Below are 24,627 nucleotides of genomic sequence, written 5' to 3'. Positions count from 1 at the left end.
TCATTAAATGGATACTATTAAATGAATTTTATAGGAAATTAGTAAGCAAATTACATAATTTGTAAGGATTAGAGATTATATTTCTAGTTTTCTTCGGAATTTTCGAATATTAATTTAAAAGTGTATCGATATATTATTTTCACTAAGCTTCTGGGTTCCGTAATAATTAAAATCAAATATGTAAACTATTACAACCCTATACAATCTATTAATATTTTTAATATTTATTAAAGTTTCCCCTTTGCATTTATATGATTGCATCATAAAAACCTAATTATTGAATGGAAAACAATCAATAGTGCGCATTCAACCCCTGCTCGCTCGCTCGCTGCCTCGTCAATCGCCACTCGAAAAGGACTCGGGCAGGATAACTAGGAGCGAACCCACAGGTACTTCACACAAATCACAAAGCGGCAATAATGGCAGCGCCATAAAAGACCGGCCATGAAGGATTGTATATGGATAAGGATGTCCCCGCCGCTGTGTCTTCATTAACAACTGTCGCAGGACTCTCTCCGGAGTAGCAGAGAACCATAGAAGAGAGGGTAGCTAGGGCAATAGAGAGAGAGATAGAGAGCGGGCAGGTAGCGAGTCCTGCGGAAAAAGGCCATAAAACCCAGGGAATTGAGAATGAGCGGCGGCTGCTGCGTCCGTGCTCAATGAATTTTCGCAATGGCAGCCCGCCAGGATCGAAGGATTCTCCCCGAGAGCAACCGTGCGAGCGAGCGTACGAGGCTGGGCAGGCAGAGAGTTAGCAACCCCTGGGCCGTAAATTCAACCAATGAACGAGGACTTCCTCTACCTAAGGGTGATCGACTGAACGATGAATGGATTCGCTTGCAAGGACTATTAAAGCCCGCCGGTCCTGAGAGCAGACAACACAAACCGTCGTGATCTCAGCGAGTACACATCGGAGCAACCAAGCAAGGATATAACCATATCAAATACCTCAAAGACCAACCAATATTCGCAAGAATCTACAAAACTCATTCAAGTGCCAAGTGCAAAGAAAAAGTGCCGCAAAAATCAAAAGAAAAACCTCGTGCTAACCCCCAAAAGTTATTAAAAAATCGCCAAAATTACGCCCCACATCGGTATGCAGTCGTCGGAGGGTTCGCCAGATATGATGGATCAGAAATACAACAGCGTGCGCCTGTCGCCAGCGGCATCGAGTAAGTTTACCTAAAAAAAATTTAAGAAACTAAACAAATTAAATAAATAAAGCTTTGCATTCATAAGAAGACTATTAAAGGTGTCATAAACTTAAAAAAGTCGTATTTAAAAACCAAAACCAAGCTTTAAAAAATCTATTAAAATTTATACATCAACTTAAAACTCCTACTAATAAATATACCTTCTTTTTCTCTGCCATTTTAGGTCGCATCCTTTACCATGTGCCCTGCAAAGTGTGCCGGGATCACAGCTCCGGCAAGCATTACGGCATTTATGCCTGCGACGGCTGTGCCGGTTTCTTCAAGAGGAGCATTCGCCGCTCCCGGCAATATGTCTGCAAGTCCCAGAAGCAGGGCCTCTGCGTGGTGGACAAGACGCACCGGAATCAGTGCCGTGCCTGCCGACTCAGGAAGTGCTTCGAGGTGGGCATGAACAAGGATGCTGTGCAGCATGAACGGGGTCCCAGGAACTCCACACTGCGCCGCCATATGGCCATGTACAAGGATGCCATGATGGGTGCCGGCGAGATGCCTCAAATACCCGCCGAGATTCTAATGAACACAGCTGCTTTGACTGGATTCCCGGGAGTACCCATGCCCATGCCTGGTTTGCCGCAGAGACCGCATCATCCTGGCATGACCGGAGCCTTCCAGCCTCCTTCTTCGGCTGCAGCTGCTGCTGCCGCCGCTGCTGCTGTTTTGGATCTATCCGTGCCGCGAGTGCCACATCATCCGGGTCACCATCAGGGACATCATGGTTTCTTCTCGCCCACGGCAGCTTACATGAATGCCTTGGCTACCAGGGCTTTGCCACCAACGCCTCCGCTGATGGCCGCGGAGCACATCAAGGAGACGGCGGCCGAGCATCTGTTCAAGAACGTTAACTGGATCAAGAGCGTGCGCGCCTTTACGGAACTGCCCATGCCCGACCAGCTGATGCTACTGGAGGAGTCCTGGAAGGAGTTCTTTATCCTGGCCATGGCTCAGTACCTCATGCCCATGAACTTTGCCCAGCTGCTGTTCGTCTACGAGTCGGAGAATGCCAATCGTGAGATCATGGGCATGGTGACGCGCGAAGTGCACGCCTTCCAGGATGTGCTCAACCAGCTGTGCCACCTCAATATCGACAGCACCGAGTACGAGTGCCTGAGGGCCATCTCCCTGTTCCGTAAGTCGCCGCCGGCAGCCAGCTCTACGGAGGATCTGGCCAACAGCTCGATTCTCACGGGCAGCGGCAGTCCCAACTCCTCGGCCTCGGCGGAATCGAAGGGTCTGCTGGAGTCCTCAAAGGTGGCGGCCATGCACAACGATGCCCGTAGCGCCCTGCACAACTACATCCAGAGGACGCATCCTGCGCAGCCTATGCGATTCCAAACCCTGCTGGGAGTCGTCCAGCTGATGCACAAGGTCTCCAGCTTCACCATCGAGGAGCTGTTCTTCCGCAAGACCATTGGCGATATTACCATTGTGCGCCTCATCTCGGACATGTACAGCCAGCGCAAAATCTGAGGAGAGTCCTTTGTATCCTGATCTGATCTGCACTCGAAGTGCCTTCCTAGTGCTGGGAACTGTGATAATCTCGGAAGAAGCGCTTTGCACCACTTTCCAGGACATCTCCAGGAGTCGAGCCTTAAAAAACACACACATAAGCCACATTCACCTCATTACCTTACCTTAAAAAATTGGATTTGCATACGCAAAAGTTTCAACTTTGCCTGTTAGTTACTTGAATCGTAGCCTAGTTTCCTGTACAGTTATAAACAATTTAGTTTTAAGTTCATATCATTAGTTTTAAGCTGTGAAAAATCTATATTTTCAAAATAAACCTAAAGGTTTTCGAAATGAATAACTACTGGTATTTGCTTGGGTTGGATGGGAAATTTTATTTATTTTCAGATAATGAAAAGTTAACTAAAGATCTCGATTTTGAAGAGTGGAATTTAAATATTTAAAAGTGTTAGTCATATTCTTTGAATATTAAATTTTACATAAAACAAAAACACATTTACTCAGTTTTTTTTTGAATATTTATTATGTTGTAAATATAAATCAAAAGAGGGACTCTGTTCATACAAAAATTAACGCCTTAAAAATAACAAAGACTCTTTAAATTATTTACCCAGCCTCTAATTTATTAAGAATTACGTCTTCCCTTTTAGAAAGTGTTATTTCAAACATGGAATCATGAGATTACACACAGAATTATCATACTTTTTTATGGCCATTTCGTGATGCTTTTTGTAGTGTCTTTGGAGACCTTAAAAGCAACCGCATAGCGTCGACCCAGTTAATCGAAAATAAATTATGCAAATACAAGAACAAAAGACGAAGGATCCTGAAAAAAAATTAGCATAGTTTTTCCGCCTGAGCAAACCAAAGTCGGTATTAATTTTGGAACCTTGACGGATTGCAATGGCCGCCGCCGCTGCTGCCTCTGCGAAAAGTTAAAAAGCAAAAATTCACTTTTGTGACTTTGGATCGAGGTGGATCGGAATCGTCGGAGTCGCTATCCCCGGAGGACAATGGCAATGTGAATCCTTTCACAATAGCCAGCGCAGCCGGACGAAAATGAAAATGAAAATGAGTTTTTCGCCCGGCAAAGGCTGAACAAACAAAACTCGAGGAGAAGAGCACACACAGAACACAGTTGCCAAATTGTTCAAATTGCGTTGGCCAAAGCAAACACAGAGATGATGAGTATATTCCACTGACACACATCCAAAACCCACTGAAAACCTACCCTAACTTCTCTACAAACTCCGAGTCCCGAGTACGATCCAACCACGGCAGAGCACATCCTGCGGGGATTGGGATTGGGAATTAAGCATGCTTCGTTGGTGCTGCCATTTCGACTTTGGCAAGGACCTCTGGGTGCCGTGTCCTGGATGCTGTTGAACCCGGGGTAACAACAATTCCTCGCCTATACTCTGCGCTATTTCCATTTCGCTCCCTCCGCGCCGCTGAGCCCTTTTAAGTCCTAATGGCCCTTTATTATCTGCCTTTAGACTTTTAATAGACTCAGGCACCAGGAACAGAAACAGCAGCCGAAGCAGCAGCAGCAGCAGTCCTTTTTCCGTGTGTGTTGGCCTAATCCTCATCATTCTGTCATCAGTGACGTTTTTCTGCACATTGTTCTTCCTGCATTGTTTGGGTCTTAATTTGCAGTTTTCCTCCGGTATTTTTTTGCACTCTCTTCGAGCAAAGGATTTTCACATTTTTTCACTTTTTGATTTTTATAATGTCCCCTTCTTAACACAAAATAAGTCTTTATCCTAGCGCTATCTTGGACATGGAATTTGGTTGGTACTTGGAACCTTGGCAATCTTCTTAGGAACCGGTTTTAAAGTTTGACATAAAATAAAGATTTTTGAGGGTTATTTTGTAAGTTTTTTTGTGAAGTTAATACTTTTTAAATATTTGTCATAAACAAGGGATTAAAGAATCTAAAAGTTGGTTCTTAAAAACAAAATAAAAATGCTTCAAAAATCCAAACATAAATATAAAAGTTAATATTTGAAACTTGATTTACTTGTACATTTTATATTTATTTGTATTTTATATTATATGTTTATTAAGCTAATACATTAACCTATTTCCCCTGCCTTTTAGAAATTAATCTAAATTTTTAAAGCCTGTCTCTGCAAGGCGTTTCAATCTAGTGCTTAAAAATATTTAAAATATCTTCAAGGATACTCGAATTATAAGTGCGAGGCTCCTAAGGGGACTGACTTGTGCCCCAGATGAACTTCATTAAATCTGCAAGCTTTATCCTCTTGGGAAGGGACTGAAAGGGCGCGGTCCTGAAGCGAATCTCAAGTGGCTGGATTTCTGGGGAAAATCGAGCCTCGGGTTGGTAACAAGTGAGGGAAGCTGGCGGATTTCTTGGTGATGCATTTAATTCATAGATTTTCGCCGATTAAGTAATCCGCAGAAGGGCTCAATGAATGCGACCGATTAGCGCAGTTCGCGTAAGCGGGTACGTTCCGGGTTTCGTCCAGGACAGGTGTGTGCCAACAGGTCAGAGGGTTTCACATCTTGCATCTCGCATTTCGCAAGCTTAGCCCACACAGGACACCGTCCATGGCTCTCGCTCTCTGTGCTGCTCTGATCCTTATCCAGGCGCAATTACCTAGAGAAACAAAAATATGAGTATGCAAATAGATTTTAATGGGCAGGATTACCCTTTTGCTAAATGCCCAAATCCCAGCCCCGAGGATCTGCCTCTGCGGCTGTTGTTTTCAAATGTAATGAGAATGTCTCTAAGCCAAAATATTAAACATCCGCTTGAGCCTGTTCGTTCAGAGCTACCATATTTTGCCAAATCCGGCTTCCGATTGTTGTACCTGGAGTCAGGACGACGATCCAGCGGTCTAGCGATCCTGCGATGGTCCTGCGGCCAGCAAAAGTCAAAGCGGCAGCCCCGGCGGCGGCGATGTTTTTGTAAATTGAGTAGCTCGATTTATCGCCAGATCAATTTTCGGCCACTATATGTATATATATCTGCCGCCCAGATAAGCAGGAGCGGCAAGGATGCCTGCCTTATAATTGTTCCTGTGTGGCTTATGCCTCTGCACCGGCGTGTAAGCCAGGACCAAGACCAGAACCTGGTCTGAGCCTTACTTAGTGCCCCTAAGTTCCGCTTAACTTACTTTAGTGGGCAAATGGCAAATTTTCAACTGAAAATTCCACGGAATTCTTTGTATTTGCATACACACCGACGGCGGCATTGTCTTTGACGCTTAGCCGCATAATTTGAGAATAGAGGAATATATAGTTATATATATCTATGTATTTGCACATAAAATATTCTCTACTTATAACCCATTGTATGGTTGAGACTTTGTGTCTCGGTGGTGAAAAGGGGGAAAAAGATAATATAGCAATTTGTATAATGAGGGAAACAGGTACAATTTTAATTTTTAGTAATTTTTGCTTGTATATTCCTCTGATTTATCAAAATTCCCACTCTACTTAAAATTCATATCTGAAATCATTCTTTCAAAAGGAATTAATATAACACCCTGATTTGATTTTTATTGATTGGTTAAAGTTTTCTGGGAACCTTCATAAAAAATATGCGATTCGTAAACCTCATTAAGAGACACTTGAGATGAAACAGCTGCCAGGAGTCTCATTGCTTTCTTAGGCGATCAAAATCGATCAGAGTCTGTACTATCCAAAGCGATTAGGGCGAGGACATCGCGTCGCAGGATCAGCGAAGCGTGTTCCCCGTACCATTATGTATGTCTCTCCTCTTTTTTTTAAAGGCCCCTAAGTACTTGATGCCCCGAGTCTAAGTCTCTGCAAATCTTTGCACATCCTTTTGATTGTTGCCATCGGAGGACGGGACAATAGGCAAGAGGCCCGGCGATGAGTGGACCTCCTGGAGGTGAGAAAAATATTAAGGGCAAATCCGCTGAGCCGTCGAGTCGCCGAACAATGTCCTTCAAGGATCTCGAGAGCAACTTGCGTTTAACCTCAAGAAAGTTGCGATTGCCCGCATTATTTCGCCGGATCGAGGGATTGAGTGATCCCTTTGTCCCAGAGAGTTCACTGGAAAGTGCGCGCTGGCATCGAATATGTTATATATCGACAGGCTGGCAAGTGTTATACGATCTGCGACAGTTTTTCAGGACTCAGGCTCAAGGACTTGCAATCAAAAGCTGGACCACCGGGAAGGCGGCTTCTTGTGAGTTCTCTTAGTGAACAAAGTAAAAAAATACAATTAAAATAGGGGTCGTTGTCTGAGAAAGTTTCCTTCGTAAGAAAAGTATTTTCTTTGGCGGTTATTTTAATTTAACTAATTTGTTAAATTTATATAAAATAGGGATTGCCGCCTAAAAATGTTTTCCTGATTTTAGAGAGGTTCCTCTTTGCAGCGGGAAACGTTCACATCCATCAAGGTCGGAAGTGGTGGAAGCTGCATCTGCGGATCTTTGCCTCCGGGGCGGAATCACTGCGCAGTCTGCTAATTGAATTTGTTGCCTTTTCATTTGATGTTTTCTTTTTTTTTTTTAATTCTGTCTTTAGCATAACAAAGCGTACCGCTGGATGGCCCCGGGGCCTAGCAAACCGATTGCGTAGATAGTTTCTGGTCACCGGGGTTGGACTGGGATATTCCTGGGAAAATGGCGGCCAACTGGCCAACTCGAAAAGGCGTTGCATATCATTTAATTAAGCTGTCACACGAAGTCTCCCGCACAGGGAAAAGTTATTTACAAGAAATGAGGGTTAATAAAAATAATAAATAAATAATAGAAACAAAATTGGTTATGGTTTTTGAACATATTCAATATAAAATGATAGGTTATTGAACTTTAATAAGATCAATATAATCTTTTACAATATTAAGTTCAATGAATAATAAATCTTAATGATACATTTGGCAAGTTTTTATGCTCTTTTTCGAATTTTCCACTTTATATTTATAAATTTAAAAATTCAATAATATATTGCTTAATTTTTTTGTGTGCACTTTCCGCCACTCTTTCAGCTTGTTTGGAAAAGTTCAAAACTTTTCAACTTCCGGTCAAGAAAGCAGGTGGCCAAATGCCGGACATCAGGTGCATCCCCGGAATGAAGCCATTATTACGGGGTCACGCGATGGCCATTTCCATATCCTGGGAACAACTCTGCTTTTCAACTTCGAAGTTGACCCGCAGCGGTGAAAAGTGAAAAGCGAAAAGCCGTCGCGTCATCATTGGTGATGGGAGGCCATATGTCATCGTAATAAGGTCCGATCAACCCTGAACTTGCCACTTAACTAACGGTAGTAGTAGGGATGCACCGGAAATAAAGATAAGCTATCAATATTTGATAATTTAGTAAATATAGAAAATATACAGAATAAAATATGTATTTTATAGATATTTATCTAGAAATTATAATCTTTGAAATTATTAAAAGCTATAACAAACATAATAATCATCACAAAAATACTGTTACATTTTTCAAGAGCTTGCTTTCTGGATTTTATAAATTAATTTCCCAGTGCAACCCAGGAAAGTGAAGTATATGCAACCCTGCATTGGCATTCCGCAACAGTTCGATGAGAGCTCGGCAAATATATTTAAGGAACAGGACAAGGGGCTGCTGCCAAGGACTCGCCACTTGAGAAATGTAACAAATCGACTTTGACAAAGCTCACGACCTCAGAACCTCTAAAAACTCGACCTGGGAAATTGCGAATTCAAAAACCTGAAACTGTCGCTTTCGGTTCGCGTTTTGGGTTTGATTTGAATCTGGACTGCACTTGGGTACAGACTGAAGTGGCCACTTAACACTCGAAATAGGGAACGGGCTCGCCGCTACACCTCATTACGTATTACTCCCAGGATATGCACGCAGGATATGAGCGCAGATTGTGGAGCGCCTAAAACAAAAGGGGTAGTTAGCGATTTTATTTTCACCAGACCGAAACTGTTACAGTTCGAATCGTGGCTGTATTGGCAAACCAATTTTCGAGGGCTTTTGTTTCGCTGAACGACGCGAGTAAGCCACAAAGGATCAACAATGCTCGAGAATTATTTTGTAGAGCCAGCAAGCGAGCCACTCGAGTTGTTTTTTTTTATTCGTGGAGTGTTGGACCCGGCGATTGTATATTAATTTTCCACCAAGCCAACTACTTTGTAATGAACACAAAAAAAAATTCGTTAAAAATAAAGGATAAAGGCTAGCTGAGAGGACCGAAACTTTGAATACCCTAAGAAGGAGAATTCGTAAAAAATATTATGAAATGAAGGTGATTTCCGAGGATGCAAATTAATATATTAAAGTAAAGTTAATTTTTAAAATATTTTTAAAAAAGGAAAAACCGTAGAAATTACAAACATAAATATATTTATATTTATAAAAAGAAATTCTAATTGAAATTCTTCGAGCAAAACAAAACCAATCCAGACAACATTTTATTGTCAAAATTTGCCAGACTTTTGGTTAAAATGATAAAGCCCTCCGGTAAGGGCATAAGTACCAAGGCGACAATGATCGAGTGGCAGCCAAAATATTGAACGGTTGTGCACATTTTTTTTATCGCCAGCTGTCAACGGCAACAAAATCAACTTCAATTTCGCTTTCAATCTACTGATTTTTTCGCTTTTTATCGAAGCCATTTTGTCAAATAAAAGGGATTTAGCCACTAATCCGAAAATGGGACAGCTCTCAACGGTATCTGCGGCTGCCTAACGAGCCTGCCGCCCAATTGGTGTCGATAAAAAAAAGAAAATAATACAGAACCCGGGTAAAAAAAAAAAAAAATCTCAAATGAGACACAATACGAAGGGCGCGTGATTTCTGACATCGCAATTGACAATGTCGGGGTAAAGGACCAAAAGGACGACCAGCTGCTGGGCGAGGGAGATGCCGCAACGCTCCCAATTTGCTCTGCCACAGAAGATTAGAGGCGCGAACCAGCAGCGATGGCACATCGTCACAATTTAAGCGCTTACATGGGAACTAATTTCTGAAGGGCCCTCGAACACTTCATAAAGAACTACATAATATATTATATATATTTGCATCGGGCTGCGGCGAGCGACAACCCGCTGCGGGGATTAGCACTAACGCAAACATGGCGACAGTCAAGCCCAAAAAATAAATATCTGACGGATATGTCGTCGGGCTGCCACTGACTTGGCATGGCTTGTCAGCTTCACGAGGGGACAGTGGGTCTAAGGGTGGTGATTTTAATACAATTTAAGTATTACTTAAATATTTATAAAAATTTGAGAAACAAAAAATGGAATAAGATATTAAATGTAGATTTCTTCATAAAACAAAGTCAAAGATAAAGTAAAGTCTCACTTAATATTTAACGATTAACACACCCACTGATACCTCCACCAACATTTTAACAATCTTTTAAAAAGTCAAAATCTTATAAATATATAAGAAAAGTTTTTTAATATTTTTTAAATATTTTTAAGAATACAAAAACGCTAAAAATGAATTTAATTTTAAAGGAAAAATATTCCTTACATTAAAATTGTATATATTTATTACATTTTTCCCTACTTTCGACCCACTGTGCTTGGGGTGAATGGTATTTGAGGCCTGGAATTCCGCGCGTGCTGCTTTGGCCAGAGCAGCTTAAAAAAACGTCCTTTGCCGGACTCTGTTTACCGTTCGGATCACACTTGAGAAGCGCTGACAAAACGGTTAAGTAGAGCCCACGTAGCGAAAGCGCCGTTCCATGACATGTTCCCTGGGTCCTGTGTTGGAAAAAGGAGAGGAACACACGCGGGCGGGGTCTGGCAATTATAATGTGACACTGTCACGTGAACGCGACTGCATCCTGATGTCCTACATCAACGGGGTTGGTCGTATCCCTTTGCCATAAAATGTTAGATAAAGTGAGAAGAAATATTCCTGAAATTCATATGAATTTGATTTAAAAATAAATTTGAAAAATGTTTAAAATGTTTAAAGAATTTTTTAACTCGTTAACTTTATAAGAATTTTGTAGAAATTTTGTAAGAATTTTGTGACAGTTTTTAAACAACTTTTTAAGTATTTTGAAAGGACTTAAAAAAGCATGTAATACTTATATTTTATTAGAATAATCCCCTAGCTCAAAGAAACTAAATAAAAGGTAAGTGAAAATTATATTTTTCTGTTCATTTTTTTCTGAGCTCTAAAATCAGCAGGAGAAATTTAAAGGGTGCCAAAGGACTCAACACTGCCTAATCAACTTTTTGTGCGTTGGCTCGTTCAATTTTAATGAGAGACTCAGCCAGGATGAGCAATGAACTGGCCGCCGAGTGCAACTGTTTCAACTGGTTGTGAGACTAGTTCTCCTAGGGGTGGTTCCTACCCCTGGTCCTGGTCCTGCTTTTGGTCCTACTCCCTCTCCCCCGAATTCGAACTCATTTGCACCCCGCGATTTGTTTTGCTGCTATGTAAATTGTCACATTATTGTCATAATTCTCCGGCCCTGGGAAATGGAAAAGCCATCAGCAGGAAAACGCCTATGACATAATTTGTGCTTTGTTGTGGTTAATTGTCGTACTCGCATCCACGAGGCGTGAGATTAACGAGGACTTGGGGGGAGTCGGAGAACAGGAATGGAGGATAATAATTCCCTGAAGTGGTGCAGGCTACCGGTCGATTTAGTCCACAGACTTTGGCTTAAAAGTTTTAAAAGTTGGTTAGGGGAATTTGTTTTTATAATGGGTTATGAAATAGGACTAGAATGCAAGAATAAAACATAATAAAAACTATTGAAATGAACTAATGAACCCTATACAGATCAGATTCACATCCATAGATAATCCAATGAAACGCTACAAATTTCAAGATATTTCAAAACGTAAAAACATATAACTTTCCCAAGAAAATAATCATAGTTTCACTAGGAGCAAGGAGCACCTTTCACAACATTCGCCCCTATCGATAACGAACATCTTGAGGAACCGTCCGAGCCAATTAACTCGACGCCAATGATCCGTGAAATCGCGCAATGCAGAAGCCGCTGCTGCCGAAACAGATTCGAGTCCAAATCCAAATCCCAAACCCGCTCCAGATCCCTATCCCTATGCAGCAGAACACCTATCATCTGGTCGGATTTTTCGCCTTGGTCTGTGCTCCGGGAGCCGGAATAATTGAAACCAATTAGCTTGGTAAAAACCTTTTAATTGTGCGCTCAATGCTCGGGCATAGGTAAATATTTTCATAGGCCATCGGGACAATGCAAGGATGTGAGAACATGGCAATGACCAAAATAATCCTAGGCCCAGCATATCCTGGTAATGCATTTTACCAGCGAAAACGGTGAAAAGAAATTGCCAAATAATTGCCAGAGAAAAAAGCCAAGGACAAAGGCAGCGGCAAAGAAAAGGAATCAAGACAAAAAATCAACCGCAGGCATTGTCCGTTCAAGAAAAGAAACTGAAATCCTGGTCTTCTCGTGGTCCTGTCTTCTTTTTATTTTCATTTTTTTGGCAACTGTTTTACTGTTCAACTGTCGATGGCTGTCAAAACTCGTGTGGGTTGTGTATACTATATTGTTGCAGCACAGGAAATATTAACGGAATGCTCCAGTCTCGTCTCTATTCCTGTTGATTTATTTACTTTTTGATTTTCAGCATCTTGGCAGCAGTTAATTGGCCTGTTGTTGTGTCAGTCAGGCTAAGGATCAGCCTTCAAAATAAACAAATTAACTGAAAAATTACCGAGACTCCGAATTGCGACAGTTTCATGTAATCAGGAAATGATTAGTTATGGGAATTCCCTTTCGAATGGGCCTAGATTTTCTTTGGGTAAGGCTAATTAAAATAGCCAAATTCCACAGCTATAATTACCAAAATATTTGAAATGCTTTGGCTTACCAAATTTGTTGCTAATTCTACTTTAAATGAACCGAATGAGCTGAAGTTTTGTGATTGGCATATCATTACCGCAAGCCGATTTCGGTTTCAAGCTGGGCAGTTTACACTTGGCGAAAGCTTTTTAATTGGAAATATTGTTAAAATAATATACTAAATTTAAAAAAATGTTAAACCGTTAAATTTAAGTCTTTAGTAATGTTTAATAACTAAGAAACCCATCTAAAATATAAAAAAAATAATTAATCTATTTATATAAATTAAAAGTCAGTCATCCTTTTATAGACTTATCTACAACAACTCAAAACTCATCACAAAAATGCTCCCCTTTTTTCCTAGTGTTCAACTTGATATTGTTTTGAAACTAAGCCATCAAAAGTGGTAACAAAAAGTGCGGCAAGAGCAACAAACGGTAGGCTAATTAAGCACTTTGAGCCGCCGCCGCAGACGTGGCCAACATCTAATCACCTGTGAAAAAAAAAGAAGGAGAAACACTCGAGTTGGTTGGAGTTGAGTGGAGGCGAGGTCTAAATATCAAATCGATTACAAGTGAGCCCGTCAAGTGGACGTAGAGATATTTCCGTCGATAATAATATAATGCCATGTCATGAGAGCGGAACTTGGGACTCGGCTTTGGATTTTGGATGGCTGTTTACTCGATATTTTTGTTATTTGAGACCGCTGTGTTTGTGTTTATTGGCTGTCAAATTCTTGCACTTTGACGTCTGACATTGTCGCACAATTAACCGGAATTCGCTTAATTCGGAACTCTGAATTCAATGCCCATTTCCAGGGGATTGTTCAGATTTGTCCGGTGCAATTAATCGTTCACTTGTTTGCATGTCACACCGAAATCTGATCCATAATTGGAACTGAAACTAAAACTCACTCGACATTGAAAACGCAATTATGCATGGAAATCAAAATTGGTTAATAGCATTTTGTCAGCGCTGGTAATTAATGTGTAATGTGCGTTAAATCATGAATCATTTTTGCCAATGAATAGATGTCAACATGGCTTTAATTGTCTCATTTGTGAGTGACCTTCTTGCCTCGAATGATTTGATCACGTAGCTGCGGCTTTTAAAATAGACCTCTGAATGATATTTAAATTATTGCAGATTTTTCTTGGTCTTCGGATAAGTGTTGCTGCTGCTGCTGGAAGTGGAAAAGTTCTCCTACAAGAATTCGAATATGAAACTCCTGGGTTCAATGCACTGATATTCCTTCGAGAAGGTCAACAATTTGGGTGGCTGCAAAACAACTTTCGAAAACTGAAATAACTGCAACTGCAACCAGCAACTGGGCAGTGGCATGCCACACAGTCCAAGGACAAGGGCAGATAATTTGCAAAAAATAAAACTACAGGAAGATTTAAATAATTGCTTATACATTTTGCAGTCAAAGAAGATGTAGTTTAAATTTTATTAAATAAATAAGTAAATGCATTAACAAAGTGAGACTTCTTAACTGAAAAATCAAGCTTATGTGTAAAAATAACCTTTGAATTAATTAACAAGTTATTTTTAACTTCTTATAATTTATTAAACTTAAAACCCATTTAATTTCTTAGGTATTTCGCGGTTTTTGAATATCTTACCAATATTTTCCTTGAACTTTAATCTTATTCCTTGACTTACCTTAAGACCAAACCTTATAAATCTCAAATTAGACAATAAATCTTTCCCGCAGTGCACAGTTTTCCACTCCCATATCCACCTCAAGCGGCGCCTGACGTCACTCCGAACTCGATTTGCATATTCCCAAACACACACACACGCACACCATGTCCCCCCCAATGCGGAAGTCTGCGGGTGCAGTGCGAAAACCGCTACGCATGCGCGAAAAACACGTTTTTCCTTCTCCCCAATACCGCACACGCAACGAAGGCAGCAGCCCCAATGACCTTGATATTGCCCCCAGGGCAAGTGTGTGTGCATGCGTGTGGGGAAACTGGAAACTGGTCCAGTGGCACCATAAACCACGTTGGTTATGCGATCCGATTCAATCCGACAAGCGATTTCTGGGCAAGCCTAAGTCGGCGGAAAAGTCAAACGGCAAACGGAGTGTAAGCGAAACCTTGGCCAAGGAAAATGCCTGGAAAATGACTCAGAGAAATGCGCTGTGAAATTTCAGCAGATGCGCAATTAGCGGGCACTTACACGGCAGTTAGGAGTTCATCTCGGGTTACATGTTCATAGGAAACAGAGATAGAGAAGAGGATTTGAATTTGTAGCATTTATGCACAGGGAAAAATGGATTTTAAATCATAAAATTATATTTTAAAAATGTATTATTTAATTTTCAAAAATTCAGCATGACTTTGTCTAAGTTTAACGAGAAAACTAGGGTCTTTCTTTGAAATAAAATTATAAAACCACAAGATGTTTATTTATTTTTAAAATTTTTGTCAACAAAAAATATATTTTAAAGGGTATTACCCAACCTTCCTTAGTTATATATTAACTAAAAAATTCATAAAATATTTCCTCAGTGCCTAGTTGGCTTCTTCGACTGACTTTTGACGAGTCTGCCGGGTCAGCTATGTATCAGATGGATGAGAGCTATCAAATCACCATCTCAGACTCAGCATTTTGCTATCCTTTCCACCGGGAATAATGGATCGTATTTCCCAACAAGTTTAGCGAGTTTCGGTTTTGACTTCTGCTTCTGGCAATAGAAATGGACGTGGATGTGGAAATGGAAATGGAGATGGAGATTGTAGATGATGATGTGGCGATAAGCATTTAGCATTAAAATTTTGTTAACCTTCCGCGCGGCGATGTTGACTCGGTTGCTCGATTTCAGAGAACGCTCGACTGCATCTTAAATTACAAATAATCGCAATTGTCTGCCAGCCTTATTATACGGCGGCAGTGGTGGTAGTTCCATGACCTGGGTCTCCGGAATCTCTGACTCAGGGCGGCAGCAGCAGCAGCTGAAATAATTGAGAGACAACGCGGAATTATGGCTGTTCCCGTTTGGCTCTGGAAATGGCCTGCTTTGCATTGATCATCCCCACCCGTTCCGCCTTAGAAACTAACCCTCATTATCTGTTCGCCGATTGCGATTAACTCGGCCAAAGTGAAAGCCCGACAAATAGAAGGTTGAATGGGCCTAGGGCTATGGTATCTCGCTGGCTCAAGGGGGATGCGGGGCAATCAAAATAGAAATAACAACAAAATCAACCTCCTGAAAGGACTCCCTCCACAGGACATATTCCTGGGTGGCGGTATCGTCGCATCAGGCAAACGCCTCGAAATCGAAATGGAAATCAAAAAGGCAGCAGCCAGAGAGGCCACACGAAAGAAGGAAACTTTCAGAGTACAGTGAGGATTGGTATATTGGAAATTTAAGTTGGAAAATATAAGGGAAAGTTTGTAGAAGATTTTAAGCAATTTTAGAATATGATTTCCATAAAATACCATCACGTTTTCTTTTAGAAAAAGCTTTAATGAATGTTTTAAACCTTTTCTTTAATTTGTAAAGTAGATTTGTGATTTGTCTTTACTTTTTAAACATTTAATTCGATAAGAACAGAAAGATATTATCTTATGAAAAGGGCTGTTTCACCTTCTTGTTTTATATCCCAATTTTTTGTTGACTAATTTAATTTATATACAAAAATTGGTTTAAAAAATTTATTTAAATTATTAAGGCTAACCTAGACTTCTTCCTAATCGAGGTCTGACTGTAGCTAGTTCGTTTCAACCCTCCTTTTCAACACCCTCAAGCTAATCCGGCCATGCTCAACTTCACCTTGGATCCGCTGCTCTTGCTTCCCTGCTGCAGAACACTCGTACATATAGTATATATGTATGGCTCTAGCTGCTGTTCTTGTTGTTGTTTGTCAACTGATTTAATTTCCTACTCCCTTATCCTTCGTCCTGTGTCCTGAGTTCTCTGCTCTCCACTCCCTTCACGCTTCCCGCTGCGAGAGGGCGTTCTCTGTTTTTGGCCACACAAACAAACCGACGGATGATGAGGCGGATGATGGCTATTATGCCGATGCTGATGATGATGCTGTTCGTGATGGCGACTTGCAAAAGGGCAAATAGCGGTGTAAATGAGAGTGTTGCTACTCGAGAACTCCGACCACATGCGGCTCTTTTGAGCCGAAGAGTGTGCCGTGTGGAAATCGCTCATTAAAATATGAAAAACCGATTTGCATACTTAAATGATCTCTCATTCCATTAACAGGATGTTAAGGAGGTTGGAAAAATATAGAAAATAATTTAGTTAAGTTTTAAAATATTATTACTTTATTTAAAACTTGTCCTTCTTTGGCCTGCAGATCCATTTCTGATCAAAAATTAAACCCAAAGTTCTTTGCAAACATTATGCAAAAAAAGGGGAACGAAGGGGCTGCAGCCATGTAGCATGTGGGTGGCAACCAACTGTTGGCCATAAACAAGCCCAAAACAATGCCAGACATTTCAAACACAATAAATAATTGAAGCCAGCGCGGAGTCAACAAGTCAAACACATTGCTGCAACAAGCCAAAAGCAACTACGGTGATTGTTGCCAAGCGCTTTTGGCCACACCACACAAAGTCCGATCTAGATATAAATCAACTTGCCCATGCACATGCCGAATGCAAATGCAAATCCAAGAGCCGAGAGCCGAACAACACAACTGTTTGTTTAGCAAACTCCCAAGAAAAACCTTAACAACGCTCATTTGGTGAATTTCCCAAGCCCTCGCTGATCAGAAGGCGGTCCAGTTATCCATCAAAATCGACAGTTTTTCAAAAGGCTCATCACACTGGGAAAATATTAGGAAATTTAGGAATACAATCACGTTTTTCAGTGGCTCTAAAGAAGTAATAAATAATAAATAAATACGAAGGTAGTTGCTTGCTAAGTAAATCATTTCATTGTAGGACTTTCGTGCTGCTACTATTAATAAATAATATTTTTAAGCATAAAGGAGAGGTTTTTAAATTAATATTTAGGTTTAAGCTTTTATTTTTATTTCAAATTTATGAACCTCACAAAGCTTACTGCCTATTTTTCAATTTATTTCCAAAGCCAAAGCATTTATTTAATCATTCATAAACATAGGTTTTCCTTAACAAATTATGCCAATTAATTGTAAATATTTACCGACACATTAACGGTACGCATTTTAATATATTAAATACATCACCAAGCCGCCCATGTTTTCCCTCAACATTGTTTTATATTTTTTTCAACAATCTAATTAAACGATTGCCATAAAAATTGCATCATTCGGCTGTGTGGCGAGCAGCAGAACCAATTGATAATTCCAGGTTTTCGCCACAGAGATGAGGAGCTGGAAAACTTTTGAGATAATTAAAAAATAGTTTCGTCTTGGGCTTGGGAATCGAGTGCATAATGCACATATATATATAAATTGTAGTACATATATAGTACGAATATAGGAGCCCAAGTAGAAAGCAAAAGTTGGCGCTCCAAGCGAAAGAGATCGAAACTGGTATAACGACTTGGTATACCAATACCGATGCCTGGGCTAAAGTTGACTTATTGGAGCACTTAGCTCGGTTCTTGTTATTGTTACCGCTGTTACTGCTGTTACCGCGTTAATGGTACGAGTAACCAACACAGTTACACGACTCGAGTGCCTAGGCGGAGCCGATCGGCGGCCCAAGGTTCCCGTTCGGACTATAAAAAGCTTGGGCGGCGCCGTTGCGGAAGGCAGTTAACTCCACAAATCCGTTGCCGTCGGTCCTCGATCCGCTGCCCAGTTAACCCAGTGACCAGTAGACCCAACTTGTGAGCGTAAAGGCGCGTGTGAATCCCCCTATTCGATCCAAAACGAGAGAGAGCATAAAATCGAGTGCAGTTTACGCTTAAACAAGGATTTTCCAAATTCGTAGCAGCAAAAATGTTTAGATTTGTGAGTTGTGTTCTATAGAGAGTGGCCTTATATAATAGAGGAAAATATTATTAAACATTAGTTCGAAAGGAGATTTGTTGCAACAATTAATTGTCAATTTTGTGTGCTGATTAAATGGTGTTTTGTTTGTCTTTAAAGGATTTTTAAATTTACAAAAAATATAAGTAAACATTTTATAAAATCATTAACACTCAGTTTTACATTTCAACAAGAACTTTGTAATATATTTCCCACATTTTCAAGTAATTTTCAAATATTAAAAAATAAATTTAAGTTTCGCTACATATTTAGTAGTATTTTCCAATACATTTTGTAAGCAAATAACCAACAGAAAAATTATTTGCAGCTTGCACTGACCACCTTGGTGGCATTAGCCTCCAGCCAGCACTATCACCAGGACCCCAAGACGGCGGCCATCATCAGTGAGCAGCGTTATCTCTCCGGAGATGGCAAGTTCGGAGCTGCCTATGAGCAGGAGGATGGCATCAACTTTAAGGAGGAAACGGATGCGGATGGCACGCGTCACGGCAGCTACAGCTATGTGGATCCCTCGGGCCAAAGGCGCACCATCTCGTACACGGCGGGCAAGAATGGGTAGGTGACACTTATGACAATATCCAAGTTTTGAAATTATATAAATATTTTATAAGCTACCTATGTTTTAATATTAATTTATATTTCATTTATATTTAAGCTTCCAAGCCTCCGGTGACCACCTGCCTCAGGCACCTCCTGCACCACCACAGCCCGTGCCCACGGCTGGCTATCAGCCGCAGCAGCAGTACCAGCCCCAGCAGTATCAGGCTCCCGCTCCCCAGGCTCAGCCCGCCTTCCGCAGCAATGACTATGGCGATGATGGCTCCTACGATCCCCGGTACAATGATCCCTCGTTTGGACAGAACCAGCAGAGCTACCAGCAGCCCGCCCCGCAGCCACAGTACCGCCCTGCCCCACAGCCCACCTACAATCCCCAGCCCGTTGCCCCGCAGCCCCAGTACCAGCCTCAGTATCAGCAGCCCCAGCAGCAGCCGCAGCAGGCGTACTATCCCACGACCACGCCCAATCCCCATCGCTTCTCGCCGCCTGGAAAGCTCTCCCTGAACCGCACGCCCGACGGCTTCACTTACTCCTTCAACAAGGTCTAAGATCTTCCTTTTAACGAAGTCAAGGAGATCCTCCCACTCAGACACGCTGCATCTTCTTCATTAGGGACCTTCTTTAATTCTTTAATTCTTCAACTTTCTTTCTTTCTGCACAAGAGAAAATATTGACAAATCAAAGTGATGTGAAAAAGATCAATTTGATATTTTTGTAATAGCAAATTGATATTTTTTCCCATCATTTTAGATATAATTTGGTTCAGTATTTTCTCTGTGTGTATAACTTGTGCTTGACTCCATCAAAACTCTTGTGTGATATGTTTAAGAGCAAATTGTAACTATATATCGTACTTCCTATATGCGTACTGTTTGTAATTTATAATCCTACACAGAGAAAATTATATAGCATCATTCCTAATTTGGTTTGTTGCTAATTAAAAATTTTAAAATATTATTTGTTTACTCTCAAAAATGTTGCTGGACGAAAGTGTTTTCAAAATATCCAAAGAATGGATTTTGTAATTATTGGCGAAGTAAAGCTAATAAACTTCGAAGATGTTGATCCAATTTTAAAGCAATCAAAACAATTTTTAGTTTTGGGCCTTGGGACGTCTGAGCAATATGTATAATAGATAAACTTAAAAAGTAAATATACGATATTGAACATCAAGTTTGTGTCCTCAGTCTTTTGATTTCAAAGGAGTTTAATTCCAATTAAAACAATTTCCAGCTGCTTTGATTAATAATAAATTAATTTATAACCGAATTTAAATTCTCTGGCGAGTCTTAATTTAATTTCTAACAGATTTATCTAGACACCTCGGAGCGGTGAACGCCCAGTTAGTGCTGCATCCCCGCCCTGGCTGCCCCATGAAACTCCAACTGCAGCATTACACAACCAACTTTCGTACATGCAAAACGAGTTCCAGCCTTAGTTTTTTTTTAGTTTTTCATTTCTGGCTCGGTTTCTGTTACGATTCTATGCGACCAACAAGGAAAGACCTCAAACTGGTTTCGCCCATTTGACAGTAATCTTGGCCAATTGTGCAAAATTCCAATGAAAATGAAATCAACTTGGCGCCCGTCCCCAGCATGGTTGTGGGTGTGTAGTGTGTGTGTGTGTGGCCTGAGCCGGAAAACCATGTGTAACAGCAGTTCCAGGCGGGGGAGTGGTGCCGCAAATCAATTCCTAATGCCAGAGCTTTATACGATTCGTCAGGCTCCAGTTGGGGCGACTTAAGGCGGCTTAATTACATCCAAATATTTTGCTCAATTTTACGCCCCATCGAACGCAACAATGCCTGCACCTCACTCTTTTTAAATTCTAAAAAGAATTCAATTTGTATACTCTAAAAATTGCCACTTATGATAGGTAATTATTAGGATTTTCAGCTTAAATGAAAAACAATCATTATTAATTATGGATTAATTTTTTTTATACAATAGAAATAATAGATTTTTCTTTCATAAACTTTAGTTTAAATATCTTAATATATGAATTTTACTTGGTTTGTGTGTAATTTTTTATAATTATATATAATAAAGTATTCTTATATTTTGTCAAGCCAACTTGTGGTTTTATCAATTACAAAGCATTAAAAGCAAAGTTGACTTTTAATAATGTTAGTTCATTATTTAAATTTGCCACAGTGTAAAAAACTAAAAAACAAACAACAAATAACAAATTATTATTTTTAAATATTAATGAAAGTATTGCTTACTTATATAATTGTTAACTAATTAAGGAATATAATGATACCATCAATTTTAATTACAGTTTTCTTATTTATAATAGATTTATGACTTCTTAAATAATAAAAAAGAAATGGTACCATTTACGTATATGATTTTTCATTTAAAAAGGAATATATCTATACCTTTAACTTCTTAAATATTCTTGAATAATTAATTTACTTAATGCTATCTTTAACTTATTTATCCCTTCAAGTACTGCCATTATATTTCTCCCCCTGTACTTTCCACATCCACCGCCGGCTGGCATTCTTTTCCACCACCAGCAACAACAATAACAGCAACAACATTAGCTAACAATAATTGCTAACAATATTAGCAACACTTTTCAGAGCTCCGCTTGGCTTTCAAGGTCAGTTTTGTTGTGGACTGAGCTCGGGTCCGGCTCAGCATGGCTTTCTGCGCGGCTTTGGCTCTGGCTTCTGTTGAAATTGCTCAGTCAATTAAGAAAATCAATTCGGTTTTGTTTCTCGCTTATTGTTTTTTAACCTTTTTTTTTTAAATATTTTTTTCTCTTTTTTCTCTTCACGTGCCCCTTTTTGCACCCACTTTTGCGGCAATCGCAATCGATTCCATTTGGATCGAATGGCTGGTCTTGCTCAATGGCGGATTTTCGTTTTGCGATCGGGTTTTGCGAAAGAGGTAAAAGTCTAAAAGTCTAGAATTTTTACCTAAGCTCTAATCGGAACAGGTGTCACGGGTGTGTTACTCAAAGTGCTCTTTGGGCGGTTATTCTTATTGGTAATGATTAATACAAGTTCGCACAGAAAATATAATAAAGATTAAGCCGATAGGTATGGTATGGTTGTTTTTAAAGATCTACTTTTGAATTTAATTTTCAAATTTAAAACGATTATTCTAAACTTTTAATGCAAATTGAAATTTCTTTCCTTACATTTAAAAATAAAAAGTTTGATTAATAAATAACATTTGCAGTGTTTTGCAACCAATACTCATATTTATTCTTAAGAATATATATATATTTTTTGTATATCTAATTATTTGTATTAATTTTTTATATATTAAAGAGAATAATAAGTATTTATTATAAATTCATTTAAACGTTTTTTTAATTTTTGAATTCTATTATATTTTTTTATGATTTTTTTAAATATATTTACCTGTTAAAGGTTTTTTTTACAATGAAATGATTTGCATTTTAAAATACCTTTTTATTATATATTTTTTTTTAATTGTTTTCAGAGATTAAGGAAATTTAATTAAATGGTATTTTTATAATGCCAAGATTTGATCGTTTCAGTGACATTCTGTGGGTGGGATAAACCTGATTTTCAATTTTAGTTGTAGCTCTAATTGTACTCTCTTTTAACAGCTTAGACACGAACCGCTTCAGGTACATCAAAGTTTGGTACAAAATGTTTGCTCAGTTCAAGTAGGTACCGCAAGAGGGCTCCACAGATTGTAAAATTATTCAAAAACAGTGTTGCCAGACTTTTCGGTCCCAGCGACCAGTGTTGCCAGACTTTTCGGTACCAGACTTTCAATGATCTGAGGGTTTCGCGTTCGAGTGTGCCCAGACGCTCTGAGGTTTTTATCGCAAACAACTGCGGGCACACTAAACCCACCAACTGGAAATCGTGGCCGGCGTTGGAGGCCCAAAAATCGGCGTCCACCGACAGGTGCTTCTTTATAATGATTGATGTTATATTCCTAAAGACGGTGAGTACTATATCCCATGATGGGGCCCTCTTTTCACCCGCCCACCCATTATTAAAACGTTGTCAACTTATATCCCCTTATTGCAGCCTGTCGCAGCACACATAGTGCTCATGCTGGCCACCACGGAGGACGGCTCCTTGAAGAAGGTGGTCTACACGAAAGCCGTAAGTACATATCCACACAAAGCCTAATATAGCCTAAGTGACCTGTTTGTCCACATAAGTAGACAGTTTGATGCTCGGGAGGTGTTGGAATGCTTGCTGGCAGTGGTCAACGAACTCCGAGGCCTGGGCATCGAGGACCACCTGCTGGCCATCGTTGCAGACGAAGGAACGAACAATGCCCTCCTTGTGGAGGCGGGGTACCCCGTGCTTGTGGACCTCCACCACCTCATCAAGAGGATGGACACCAACATGGTCTACGTTGATGTCGTCCTCCAGGCGGTCCACAACAACGCCATCAACGCGGTGTTCCGCCAAAATAACGGAGCCGAAAAGTTCGCCACCATCCGCGCCATGACGGACAGCATCCCAGCCGCCGCCAGGACAAGAATCCTGTTTGAAATAAAGGAGGTGGAACGGGTGGTGTGCAGCGCTCCTTAACAAGTATCATTGCGGCTGCCGGCCCAAAAGAGGCCAGTCAGCTGGTGTCTCTAAAAAGAAAGGCGTACAATTTACTGTCGATTAAAATGGAGACCATCACCAAGCGAGGACTCGCTCTGCGGCAGGGGACGGCGTTCGAAGATGATCTCGACATAGACGGGATCCTGGCTGACCACGCCGAGGCCGAGCAGGTGGAGCCCGCGGCGGATGAGCCAGTGAGGGCCGAGCAGGAGGAGATTCTGGAGGCGGAGATCCTGCAAATCTTGAACGAAGGTGCAACACTGCTGGAAGAGCCTCCTGCGCGGGAGGAACCTGTGCATTCCGACCAGGATGAGGCCGAGCTGGAGGCGGAGATCCTGCAAATCTTGAACGAAGGTGCAACACTGCTGCAGGAGCCCGCGCAGGAGGCCGAGGATCAAGGGGCGTGCAGTGCCAGTGCAGCACTGCCGTTCCTGCAGGAGGAGCCGACACGGCGAAGGGCTCGGTATATCTGCTCCATTTGCTTGGAGCAGTGCAAAACGTCCGTCGGACTTTTCAATCACCAAAAGCAGTGCAACAAATCTGAGTATAAGTACGTGTGCGGCTGTGGCCGATTGACCAAGACGAACCAACAGATGTCAGGGCACAAACGCTTCTGTATCCGAGCTCACCGCGTGCGAGGGTCTCTCTAGCAGTTAAGTAAGTAAGTACATCACAAAAATACAATGTATACATATTAAAATATGTTAAATTTTGTGTTTAATTTTATAATTGCAGAAAGCCGTTGGTCGCAATTTTACATTTCATTTATGGTAGAATAGGAGAAGCCTAAGCCAAAAAAGCCGAAACCACCGTATTACTCACCTGTTAGTACCAACAGCCAATCAAGTCACCTAGATCTAGCAATTAATCAATTATCGATGGGGAAGCTGCAAAACCCGAGCCCTGCCGCCGCAACTGGCTTTGACACCTTCGATGAAACCGTATGTGGGCATTCGACCATGAAACGGACGGAGGAGTGCCACATCCAGGTCCAGTTGCTGAACGGTGTCGGTGTTATATACATATATATTATCTATTAGTTTTAGGCGCCACAATTTTTTAAATAACATTGTATTAAAAAGTCATCTTAATCAACAT

The 24,627-nt window shown here is 40.7% G+C and overlaps 3 protein-coding genes across 5 annotated transcripts; all 3 read left to right on the top strand.

Moving 5' to 3' along the window:
- The first annotated feature begins 1,096 nt into the window (after positions 1 to 1,096).
- On the top strand, positions 1,097 to 2,736 carry tll (nuclear receptor subfamily 2 group E member tailless). The gene is made up of 2 exons (XM_017165405.2): positions 1,097 to 1,172; positions 1,378 to 2,736. Exons 1-2 carry the CDS (start codon positions 1,097 to 1,099, stop codon positions 2,679 to 2,681), a joined length of 1,380 nt encoding a protein of 459 aa, XP_017020894.1. The 3' UTR covers positions 2,682 to 2,736.
- Positions 2,737 to 18,183: 15,447 nt separating this feature from the next.
- Cpr100A (Cuticular protein 100A) lies at positions 18,184 to 19,928 on the top strand. Its single transcript, XM_017165426.3, has 3 exons — positions 18,184 to 18,374; positions 18,721 to 18,968; positions 19,069 to 19,928. Exons 1-3 carry the CDS (start codon positions 18,363 to 18,365, stop codon positions 19,517 to 19,519), a joined length of 711 nt encoding a protein of 236 aa, XP_017020915.1. The 5' UTR covers positions 18,184 to 18,362; the 3' UTR covers positions 19,520 to 19,928.
- A 2,866-nt stretch (positions 19,929 to 22,794) lies between these two features.
- On the top strand, positions 22,795 to 24,624 carry LOC108073747 (uncharacterized). Of its 3 annotated transcripts, none has more exons than XM_070287287.1 (4): positions 22,795 to 22,906; positions 22,993 to 23,070; positions 23,133 to 24,186; positions 24,265 to 24,624. In XM_070287287.1, exon 3 carries the CDS (start codon positions 23,595 to 23,597, stop codon positions 24,177 to 24,179), a length of 585 nt encoding a protein of 194 aa, XP_070143388.1. In that variant the 5' UTR covers positions 22,795 to 22,906; positions 22,993 to 23,070; positions 23,133 to 23,594; the 3' UTR covers positions 24,180 to 24,186; positions 24,265 to 24,624. The 3 variants fall into 3 exon arrangements, with proteins under 3 accessions (XP_070143388.1, XP_017021004.1, XP_017021003.1); XM_017165515.2 differs by having other exon boundaries at positions 23,133 to 24,190; XM_017165514.2 differs by having other exon boundaries at positions 23,130 to 24,190.
- The last annotated feature ends 3 nt before the right edge of the window (positions 24,625 to 24,627 follow it).

This window comes from Drosophila kikkawai, chromosome 3R (assembly GCF_030179895.1).
Source record: "Drosophila kikkawai strain 14028-0561.14 chromosome 3R, DkikHiC1v2, whole genome shotgun sequence".
In the NCBI taxonomy this organism is placed as follows: domain Eukaryota; kingdom Metazoa; phylum Arthropoda; class Insecta; order Diptera; family Drosophilidae; genus Drosophila; species Drosophila kikkawai.
This window is presented reverse-complemented; position numbering and strand designations above follow the sequence as displayed.

Excerpts from the sequence above, each read along its gene's own strand:
- tll (XM_017165405.2), top strand. The coding sequence starts at position 1,097 with ATGCAGTCGTCGGAGGGTTCGCCAGATATGATGGATCAGAAATACAAC. Across the intron at positions 1,173-1,377 it reads CCTGTCGCCAGCGGCATCGA|GTCGCATCCTTTACCATGTG; the intron begins GTAAGTTTACCT and ends CTGCCATTTTAG.
- Cpr100A (XM_017165426.3), top strand. Across the intron at positions 18,969-19,068 it reads TACACGGCGGGCAAGAATGG|CTTCCAAGCCTCCGGTGACC; the intron begins GTAGGTGACACT and ends TTTATATTTAAG.
- LOC108073747 (XM_070287287.1), top strand. The coding sequence starts at position 23,595 with ATGGAGACCATCACCAAGCGAGGACTCGCTCTGCGGCAGGGGACGGCG.